This window comes from Stegastes partitus, unplaced genomic scaffold (assembly GCF_000690725.1).
Source record: "Stegastes partitus isolate 25-593 unplaced genomic scaffold, Stegastes_partitus-1.0.2 Scaffold369, whole genome shotgun sequence".
In the NCBI taxonomy this organism is placed as follows: Eukaryota; Metazoa; Chordata; class Actinopteri; family Pomacentridae; genus Stegastes; species Stegastes partitus.
The window spans coordinates 226,295-238,062 of NW_007578100.1; the positions used below are offsets into that span (position 1 = coordinate 226,295).

Genomic DNA, 11,768 nt, shown 5'->3' on the forward strand with positions numbered 1-11,768 from the left:
ACCTGGATGACTGAGAATCTTCACAGACAATAAAACATGTTGAGTCCAACCTTACAAAGAAAAGTAAGATGGACCCTTCTGCTAATGCAACCTGCAAACTAACATGCTGAGTCATTTACAAGTGACTCCACTAACATGAAACAGTCAACCTGGAAAAATAAAAATGCATTAAGAAATATATAATTTAACAAAGAAATAAATGATAACCTAAAAGCTCACAATTACTTTTAAAATGTTCATCTTCTTACTTCGTTATGAGGCTGTGTGTGTCATTTTATTGGATGTATGACTTATATTTCCATCCCGACATGAAAGTAGGGTCTTAAATTGTGGATTATTCCTGTAATATTTTAATCCTGCTATTAATAAACGTACCTTTAGAGGCTAAATACCACAATTATGCTCTTTTTTTTCCTTTAAATGAAAGGCAGGTCTGGGTGAGAGTCCTTCTGTTATTTGTGCTAAATACACACCAAAGTGAGGCACTCTGCTTTAGTCATTAGATTAAAGAGGGCTTTTTATATGCCCGCCTGTATTTCCATACAAGAGGCTGCAGTGTTTGTGTAGAGTGTCTGGGGATTGCACTGAAGTGTGCGACGGCTCCGTTCACGGTGAAGTGTACGCTGTGTGTGTGTCTGTGCTCAAGTGGCTCCGTCAGCGGCGTTGAATTGTGCAGTCTTTGCTTTTAATGTCGCAAATTCCTGCGCTATTATGACAGAAAGGTATTTAAAGTTTTATGGAGATGACTGACGTTTTTCAGATGAGCTTTTACTGTGGCTCCTCCTGGTATTCACACGTTTCCACCTACAGCATGGAAATTCAAGGCCGTTTATTGAGAGTGATCATCTAAAACCTGCTACGACTGCAGCTAATGGTTACTGTTGTAGATGAATGTCTTTTTAAAAATTGTTAGGTTTATTATTTTGTCTATAGAATGTTAGAAAAAACACCACTAGGATCTTTGAATTGCTTTCTTTTGGTTAAAAACAGAAATATTTAAGGATGTAAAACAGCAAAAAGTAATTAGATTTTAATGAACAGACGCTGTTTTAGTGAGCTCAGATGCATGCAAATTTTTGTCAGAAATAAGAAAAGATCAAGAAATCTCACGAGTTTGCTCATGAACATCCTATAAAGGACACGACTTGTGTGGACCTCACCTTTTGTATTTTTGCTCCAACATCATACAGCTTGAAATTCAGGGGCATTTATTTAAAGTAATCATCTAAAACCTGCTAAGACTGCAGCTAATGACAACTGTTATAATGAATATGGCTTTTTTTTTAAATAGTTGAATGTTAGAAAAATACGTTAGGATCTTTAAATTGCTTTCTTTTGGTTAAAAACACAAAGATTAGTGAGTTCAGACAAGCAGAAATTCTTGTCAGAAATAGGAAAATATCAATAAATCTCTCAAGTTTGTTCATGAACATCCCATAAAGCAGTGGTTCCCAACCACTGGGCCACGGACCGGTACCGGGCCGTGAGAAAGAATAAAAATGTTTTATTGGTTTATTTTGTTTCCAGCAGAGTCTGCAGGGTGTTTTATTTTGAAAAACGATGAGCTTGTCTTCCCGTAACTTCCGACTGCTTGTTTCCCGCGCTTGTCTCAGTCAGTTTTCATGGCCAGCCGTTAAAATCTATTCTAATCGCTGCCAAAATGAATAAAAAGCAAACTTTTCTGGAGAGTTTCTTTGAAAAGAGGATGAGATGCTGAGATGGAAGAAATAGTGAATACTTATTTAGCAATAAAAAGTAATTTGATTCGTTTATGACACTTTTTTAATAGAAAAAACAGTTATTATTTGTTGTGTGCGCAATGAGCGGTCTGTAGAAAATAGTTTTGTTTGACACCGGTCCGTGGTGCAAAAAAGGTTGGAGACCGCTGCCATAAAGGACACAACTTATGTAGACGTCACCTTTTGTGTTTTTGCACTGACATCATACAGCTTGAAATTCAGGGTTCAGTTAATGAGAGTAATGATCTAAAACCTGCTAAGACTGCAGCTAATGATTATTGTTATAAATTAATGTCTTTTTTAATTGTTGGATTTATAATTTTTGTCTGTAAAATGTTAGAAAACACTAATTTAAGCTTATTATCTTGTTTTATTTTTTTATTAATGTTTATTGTATTTTATTTTATTCTTTACTGTCTGTAGTTATTTTACTTTATTTTATTTTATTTTTTAAATTTTCCTATTCCTATTATTCCTGCAAATTCCCAGGGCGACACCAACAGCCGAAACCAAATTCCTTGTATGTTGTGTATGTACTTGGCCATTAAAGCTGATTCTGATTCTGAAAAAAAAATAACATCAGCATCTTTAAATTGCTTTCTTTTGCAAAAAGAACAGCAAAAAGTAATAATACATATGATTTTAATGAACACATGCTGTTTTAGTGAGCTCAAACACATGCAAATTTTTCTCAGGAAAGATCAATAAATCTCTCTAGACTCTGCTCATGAACATCTCTTGTGTGGACGTCACCTTTTGAGATCCTACAGGCCTCAGTGTGTGACATTAAAACCACTGATTGTCCTCCTTAAGCTAAGACGACCTTCGTTTTCAGCCCATACAGTCACTTTAGATGTAAATGTGACACAGATTGCAGCACAAACTCTCCTCCTGTGTAATGTTTCCCTCCTCTTGTACCTGTTTGTCTTAAATTAAAATAAATTACAATGTTCTTTAAGCGTTTTTTTTCTTCTCTCTTGAGAGGTTGTTGCGGTAATCTTCCCTCTGAGGAGGCGTCGTGTTGTGTTTCAGTGAATGACAGTTTGCTTGTTCTTCCGGTGAGCTCGGCCAGCCGGAGTGCATCAGGATGGTGACATTTCTGATAATCGCTGTTTGATGCTGGAGATGCTGACTGGTGAACTGACAGGTTATTATATGCGGCGCAGGGATGGAAAACAGAGAGCTGTTCGTCTGCATATTAAAAATTCAACAGTTGTCATGTTGTGCTCTTATTTCATGATAACGGCTACATGGGAAGTTCTCCACGGTCACTTTGACCGAATGTCTTCTTCCGTTGTCACATTTTCTGATTGAATTTTCGAAGTGAATTGAATAATTCATGTATTGTTTCCAGCTGTAAAAATAAAATTAGCAGCAGTTAGCCCATTTTAGTTTCACTTTCTATCATTAGTCCCTGGTTTTGTTTGGTTTTTATGACTCTCTTTCCACCTTTCCAACAAAAAAGGTTACATAGACACAACAACAACAACAAAAAATAATCAGATTAAATAATCTTGTCATTTTGAACAAGCGTCCTTGAAGATTCTCACATTTTCTAGTTGGATTTTTAACATAAATCAAATATTAATTGTGTTGTTGTAACAGTAGAACATCACATATTCAGGGTTGATGTTGAGATTGCTCTAAAATTAACTGATATTTCACGAATGTTTAGCTTCTTTTTTTAGTTTCCTTTTTATCCTTAGTCCTTTTTTTTTTTTTTGTAACGCTGTCCTCGGGTTGTAAGGTGGATCAGTGGCTAGCACCGTCGCCTCGCAGCGAGAAGCTCCCCGTTTTGCATCCTGGTTAGGACGCCTGGAATCTTTCTTTGCATGTTCTCCCTATGCAATGTGGGTTCTCTCCGGGTTCTCCGGCTTTCTCCCATAGTCCAAAAACATGTTGAGGTTAATTGGTGATTGGTGTGAATGTGCTTGGTTGTCTGGAGGATTGAGCGGTGTAGAGATAAAGGATGGATGGAACTCTGTCCTCACCTTCCCAACATAACTAAGTTTACATCGAAGTTTGTCCTCAGCAACAAACACTGATGATGACTGAATGATGTATTGCTGTCTTGGTGGCACAAAAAGTCCTTCTTGCTGACATTTGTACGTCCAACCGTCCTCCTCATCCTCCTTCATGTGACTTCTGTCTCTGCAGTTTTAAGGATTTAAGACTTCTGCTGTCCAGAGAACCTAATCTGTGCATTAGCTCATGTAATCTATCTGTTCCTCTCAGGTTACTATGGGAAAGGCTGCACCGACGCCTGCCATCTGAACCCGTGTGAAAACGAAGCTCAGTGCCACAGGAAGCCCACCACCTCCCACGGATACATCTGCGACTGCGGCGACAACCACTACGGACAGTACTGCCAGCACAGGTACACAAATAAGGCTGCACGCTGAACGTCGGAACCGCGGTTAACCTGCACGGCTTTAAAGCTCTTTGGTGTCTGCAGCCCATTTAAACTCTGCTCCACTGTGTGCCTTGATGGCTTTAGTTCATCCTTGTTGGCCCACATCTCCAGCGTTGCATGTAATCCACTGTGAGATGAGCGCAGACTAACACACCCACCAGCGTTAGCTCTGTGAATGTTAAACTGTGCGGCGACCCCGACCTGACCCCCGTGGCTTCTTTCCTGCCCGCGAAATCCTCACGGCTTTAGATGTATCTCGTGATCGGCTCATTGTGCGAACGCGCGTCTCGGATGTTCGTCTTTGATGTGTGTTCTTCCACAAAGACACACATTGTCGGCTGCTTCTGATGATGAAATATACGTCTGGAAGTCTGTCTCTCACCCCCTTATTTCCCCTGATATGAATCTGTCTGTTGCTGTGTAATGAATCCTTCTTGATACGCCCACATTCAGAAGTTTGGCTCATTAATCATCTGCTTTGATTGGCTGCAAGGCTCGAAAATCATCAATGCATCGCTGTGATTTTTGCCGCCTGCTAACTCACATTTATTAGACAGTTAGTGCATCGACAGAAAGATGATAAACTCCATCATACATAAGTGAGAGAATTTTCTGATTTGCAGTTCTAAAATATAGCTTCTGCAGCTAACATATATCTCGACTGACTTTAGCCTAACTTCTCCTTAAGAAAAGACTCCTACTTATTTACCAGCTAATGGAGCTTCCTGTCCAGGTCCAGACTTTGTTTCTGTGCCGCTCCTTCCGTCTGCACAGAACATTTTCCCTCTAAGCCGCCAAAAATACACCGCAGATCAATTACGTCTGACGTTTGTCTCCTAAACTCCCCGTAAGGTGCAATAAAGACGCGCACGCACCAATATGCATTAACCGCGTGAAGCACTCATCTCCTCTGTGATCCATTAGACGCTGAGAACAGGAGGAGAGCGCATTAAGTGAGATGTGAGCAAAAGCGAAAAGTGTCGTGCGCGATAAAGTCCCAGGTGTATTTTCTCAAGAGCACGGATTCGGCGGCGGCTTAGTAGTCTGAGGAAACAGATTTTTGAAATGAATGAATCGTAACAAATGCGGCTCTAATAGGAGATTAATATTGATTGTGTGCAGCAAAACGGAGTGATTGATTTAGAAATGCATTGATCTGCAGGTAGTGTGATACGTCTTAAATGTGTTTAATTGCATGACTGGTAATCTTTCAATTTTGAATATTGTCTTTCTGTGACTCGGCGCGCTCTAAAATGTTTGCTAATTTCATTTAATTAATATCTTTCCAGACCTTTCAAACTCTCGTCTCCCTGTTTGATCTCTTCATTTGCTTCTTTTTTTTCTCGTCGTCTCTTTGTTCATAATAATTGCGTAGAAATCAGAGGGAAAGCTGCTTCCTTTGATGAACTAATAAAAGATTTCGGCGCAGTCTTTGCTGTTTTTTCTCTATCTATTGACTCGACCTGTTTGTGCGTTCATGCAGGATTGACCACCAGTGTCCCAGGGGCTGGTGGGGATCTCCGACCTGTGGACCGTGTCACTGCGACGCCAACAGAGGCTTCGACCCCGACTGCAACAAGACCAGCGGACACTGTCACTGCAAGGTAACCAGGAGACAACGTTAGCGAAAACGTTAAGCAGCTTTCAGGCGAGGCTCGGATGCTAATTCACATGTCGCTGCGCAAAAGGGCACGGAAAGATGGTTTGGCATTTGCCCTTGCTCGAGGTGGAAAAGTTGGTTAAAGAGAAGATGTGATGAAAGCCGATGGAAACAAAAGTGCTGGATTATTAATCAGATGCCGAGCTTTCGGTGTTTTTCAGTTGTCGTTTCACAGTTCAAATGGTTTCACACTGAATAACCTCTCAGTAACAGCATCGTTTCTAAGTAAACAGAGCATTTCTTCTAATGTACAATCAGAAACACACACTTTAGAAAGATGATGCTGAAAATACAGACTTCAAAGGAGAAGGTCAGTGCAGCAAAAGTAAAAAGAAACTTGTGAAACAAAGCAGAGTGCAGCTTTCTAAATAACCTCAGTGCATGAACATAGTTTCTACCAGGACCTCTGAAGCTTTTTAGTTTTGATCCGTGGGGCTGTGTCTGTCTGCATGTCAGCATCATGACTCCACAGGACAAAGTAATGCAGGAGGAACTGAAAAATGGAAAATGCAACAGGAAGATCTGTTACCAACTAGCAATCAATCCAAACACAGTAATCAGGAGGGACAGAAGGAGCCACTGATCAGAGCTGCAGCGGTCGTCCTCCTAAATGACGCCATGAACAGTGAACTACTTTCACAGTCTAGCTCTGAAAAATAGGCAAACAAATGCTTCAGGCACAGGGGTTATCAATGGAAATCAGAGTTTCTGTAACAGCTCAGAGGATGAACTCACTTAGACTTAGACTGACTTTATTAATCCCAGAAGCAAAGTCAGTTGTTACAGCAGCAATATTCAACAAAGGCGGTAAACATAGCAAAAAGACAACACAGAATATTAGGGTAGGGTATTAAATGAAGGTTAAATCAAATAAAATATAGAAAATATAATATAGAAAAAGTCAACAAATCTACAAGAATATATCAGAGAGATACAGAAATGTGCTAAGATTGAAGCATTCAAGAGTCTTATTGCTGTCGGGAGGAATGACTCCTGTGACGCTCCTTGGAGCAGCGAGGTTCTATCAGTCTGTTGCTGAAACTGCTCCTCAGATTGTCCACAGTTTGATGGAGGTGGTGCGAGGTGTTGTCCATGATGACCAGCAGATTGGTCCTCTGCTCCACCTCCTCCTCCTCCAGGGTGACCAACTGACAGCCAACAACAGACTGATGAGTTTGTTGGCATCCTTCTCCTTGATGCCTGCGCCCCAGCACACCAAGATGGCGCTCGCCACCACAGACTGATAGAACATCAGGAGCATGCGGTTGCCTCCTGAGGAAGTAGATCTGGCTCAGACCCTTCTTGTAGACGACCTCTATGTTGGTGGACTTCTGTCCTGCTCAAAGCTCTATTGAATAGATGCAGACTTCTGCTATAAAGTTGATTTCTTTAAAATGAACACTATTCAGATTAGAAAGACTTTTGTGTTCTGCATCGATTACTTTGGCTGTGGTTTAACTCGAGCAGTAAATCATCACACAGTCCGATGGTCTCGCCGGCTAATCCAGACATTCAAACCACACACCAGCCATGATATGATGATCCGGCTTCATATTGATATTTCTGCCTCGTTTGAGTGTGTGTTGATATGTTTGTGTGTATCCAACATGTTTAACCCTGTTTTATCCTGGCTTTAATCTGATCTTTTGACCTTAATCCTTAATCTCTGATATTGACCTTAGATCTAAGCCCGGCTCACACACAAACACACACACACATTAACACAGATGTGCGGCTGCAGGAGCGCAGATATAAAACACATTTAGGGGGATTTCCAGTGTGTTTTTACAGTAGCATCAGAGGGGGAGATATGGAGGTTTTACAGGACAGTTACTGTACTAAACCCCAGCTGGCAGAAAATATCGTATGTAGTTTAAAATCCTCCGTCCTTCCTCTTCAACCGCTCCTTGTGTTGACGCGCCCTTGGGTAAAGTAGTTAACATCAATCTAGATGGAAATAAAAGCTTCCTTATGCTTGTCGTGCTCACGCAGTCATAAGAACGCTTTTATTTCACACATAAAACAAGCTTCTCGGTACTTCAGGTCAAGGCTGACACGCATCTGTATACAGCGCATGTTAAGCTGTTTGTTTCTTCTTCTAGGGATTTATCCATCTAGACTTCCAACACTTATATGCACGTTTAAATGTCATTCAACAAATGTGGTTTCTTTCGGTGCTGCAACATCATCCTTCAGTCTGGAGTCAGTATTGTTTTTCCACAGTGCAGTGTTTAATATGCTGTATATTCTCGTGCTCACTAAATAATTAACTTCTATGCATAGATTGCTGCTTTCATGTTTCTCTGATACGCATGTCCAATCATCCGTGAACGTATAAATGTGATGCATGTGGTGATTTATGCTCGCTAGTGACCGCTTGGACCACCCTTAATTCTTCAAGGTGCTGGAAACATTCCTCAGAGATTTTGCTCCATTTTTACATACGAGCAGAATTTGCAGATTTGTCAGCTGCACATCCACGATGCCAATCTCCTGCTCCACCACATCCCAAAGGTGTTTTGCGATCTGGTGACTGTGGAGGCCACTACACTGCCTGCACACCAGATCTTTTCTTTTTCTTTTTGGCTTTGAACCAGCCTCAACCATCTCCTGAGTACAGTGAACTCATTGTCATGTCAAAGAAACCAATTTCAGATGATTTGAGTTTCGTGACATGGAGCCTTATCCTGTTGAGTGTAGCAGTCAGGTGTTGGGTACAGTGTGGTCATAAAGGGATGGACGTGGTCAGCAGCAGTGCTCAGGTAGGCTGTGGTGTTTGAACCATGCTCAGTTGGTACTAAGGGGCTCAAAAGGTGCCAAAACAACTGTTAAGAACTCACAGAACACAGATCCGGTGGACACAATTGCACAACACAATCGGGTTCGGGCAGAAAAGCAGGTTTATTACCAGGCAGGGTTTGGCACACAGGCGATCAGTCAGTATAAGGCAGAGGTATCCAAAGACGAGAGGCAAAACGGCAAGGTCGAAGGCAGAAACGAGGTCGTACACAAAACAGACTATGAAACGCTGGGATGAGGACGATGAAGTACAACGAACTGGCAACGAGACTGTGAGACACACAGGGTAAAATACAAGAGGTAATGAGGGAAGGTGGGAAACAGGTGAGGAGATCAATCAGGGAGCAGGTAGGACGAGACGGGGATGGGCATGCAGGAAGTGAACCTGAAACAACAGGGTAGTGATTACAAAATAAAACAGGAAAGACAAGACATGAAATGTGCAACCATAAAACGGCAACTTGACGGACATGACAAAAAATATCCCCAAGTCATTACACCTCCACCACCGCCCTGAACCGTTGATACAGGGCAGGTTGGATCCATGGTGTCATCTCGTTTACACCCAATTCTGTCCCGAAATCAGCAGAAATCAAGACTTATGAGACCACACAACCTTTTTTCCAAATCTTCTATTGTCCTTTTTTGGTGAGTCCTTGTGAATTCTTGCTTCAGTTTTCTGTTCTTAGGTGACAGTAGTAGAACCTGGTGTGGTCTGGAGATGGTCTTCTGCATACCTTGGTTTCAACAGGTGGTTATTTGAGATGCCTTTCTATTATCTCCAACCAATATGGCCATTCTCCTCTGACCTCTGGCATCAACAAGGCATTTTGACCGTTCTCTGTAAACCCCACAGCTGGTCGTGTGTGGAAAATCCCAGCAGTCTCTAAAATAGTTAGACCTGCCCCTCAACCGAATACTCGCAAACAGAAGAGTCTCCTTTCTGAGTTTTATTGGATGCACCTGCACAAGTGGACCCAGTCGGTCACCGAGCAGCGGCTGTGGCTGAATGAATGCTTTTTGAATACGTTTTTGGTGGAAATAATCATGTTCTCATTGCCTGTTTCTCAGTCCTCCAAAGAACACCAGCTTTACGTACTTGATTGTATCAAATTACTTATGCACATACAATTCATGCCCCTTGTGCTTTTTCCTGTCTTTAGAGTATCGGAACAGACGAGCGATTTATAGAAACGTTAGTGAGACGAAGACATAATTTGTGCATCATCAAGATGCCTGCACATCTGGAAAAACCCACACATGTCCAACATCACATGATAAAAATAAGTAAACAGATTGCATGAGCTATTTCCCTCACAGCTACATTCAAAGTCACTAAAATCACCCTTTGTTCACATTCTGATGCTCAATTTGAACTTCAGCAGGTTGGTTTGGACCACGCCTACATGCCTAAATGCACTGAGTTGCTGCCATGTGATTGGCTGATTAGGCATTTACACTAACAAACAGTTAAACAGGTGATCAGCGAGTGTACTTACCAACACTTTACATTGATCTGACTGAGTCTGATTTGACCCTGTTATGTGTGTGTTTGTGTGCATTCAGGAGTTTCACTACCGCCCACGAGGCTCCGACACCTGCCTGCCGTGCGACTGCTACCCGGTTGGCTCCTTCTCGCGGTCATGTGACCCAGAATCGGGCCAGTGTCAGTGCAGGCCGGGCGTGATTGGCCGCCAGTGCAACGCGTGCGACAACCCCTTCGCCGAGGTCACGAATTCAGGCTGCGACGGTGAGGGAAGAAACAGTCGTTGTCCTTTAAACTGTGCTCGGATGATCCTGAACCGTGTTGGTTTTAACGATGCGTCTCACTGCTGCATCTCAAAATTGCTCCGGTTCTCACTGCAGGGGTTCACACTATTGTTTCGTTAATTTGTAGATGTGCTCAGCGTCGCATCTCGGGCAGATTGAATTTTTAAAAACAGCTCCAGAATAACAGCGACTCGCCTGGCAGGAGACGCAGCGATTCCATGTAAAAACAACACGTTTATTATTGACTAAGGGACTGAATCACTGGTTGAAAATGACTCGTCGTAACAGCCACTTCATGGTGATGGGTACAGAATGTGTCTTGCAGCTCCTTTGTAGGTTCATTGACAAAAGAAGCAAATGAATGAGAAGAAAAAAAAGACCTGCTTTTGAACAATACAGTCATTTGTGTGACCTTTTCCAGAATAATTTGTCACATTTTCTGGATCTTTAATAAAATTGTCCCAGTGCCAGCAGCAAACGAAAGAGAAGACGGGTTTAAAACCAGTAAGTCGAACAGAGTAAATTGCCCGTAGAGACGAGAATGAAAACAATGAGGCACTTCTGAGCTTCTACTCTATTTACTGCTCGCTGTGTAATCACAGGGTTTTTGTTTCTGCACTTTTCTCTTTCAAAACGGTCATTCTTGTCAAAATTTGTGGCGAAGCCTGAAAACACAAAGAAACTGTTAATTATGTTCATCTTCTATTTAACGTCTTCTTGCCGCCTTTTTCTCTTCTGTGCAGCTTCTCTGCTTCACACTTTTCTCGCTTATAATTGCTTCTTTTTAATTTGTAGCCGGTGTTTTGTTCTGTTTTTCGTTTTCTTTTTTGAAAAATCAAAAGAAAAACTTTATTTTGTTATTACTCATTTGTGTTTTGTTCTGTTTTTTTTTTTTGTTTGTTTTTTTTTTAAATGGAAAAAGTTCAGCAAACTGATAAGGATGATTTTTAAACAACGTTCTGTCTGCAGTCATTTACGACGGCTGTCCAAAGACCATCACTCAGGGGATCTGGTGGCCTCGGACCAAGTTCAACCTGCCGGCTGCGGTGCCCTGCCCCAAAGGCTCCGTCGGTCTGTACACATGTTTCATCACATTCCTACAGATGCATGTGATGATGATGATGACGTAATTCACCAGGTCGTTGTGATGAGACATGAACAGAAGTTTCTGCTCCTCTTAGGTGCAGCCATCAGACACTGTGATGTGGAGAGAGGGTGGCTGGAACCGGACCTTTACAACTGCACCTCGCCTCCGTTTGTGGAGCTCAATGCTGCTGTAAGTGAATTACTGTTGATGCTGATCTCACTCAGCACTCGTCCTCAAAGGTCCCAAAGCTTGCAAACGAGTAGAGAAGCATTAAATCAGCAATGATGTTGGACAAATTTA

The 11,768-nt window shown here is 41.8% G+C and overlaps 1 protein-coding gene across 1 annotated transcript in view; it reads left to right on the top strand.

Annotated features, from left to right (window-relative positions):
* Positions 1-11,768, top strand: part of celsr3 (cadherin, EGF LAG seven-pass G-type receptor 3) — a 200,095-nt gene that overhangs the window by 125,634 nt on the left and 62,693 nt on the right. Inside the window, exons 14-18 of the mRNA XM_008284729.1 lie at positions 3,975-4,116; positions 5,636-5,756; positions 10,178-10,361; positions 11,351-11,452; positions 11,563-11,657. Coding sequence (XP_008282951.1) covers positions 3,975-4,116; positions 5,636-5,756; positions 10,178-10,361; positions 11,351-11,452; positions 11,563-11,657 — 644 coding nt within the window. The remainder of the gene's footprint in view (positions 1-3,974; positions 4,117-5,635; positions 5,757-10,177; positions 10,362-11,350; positions 11,453-11,562; positions 11,658-11,768) is intronic.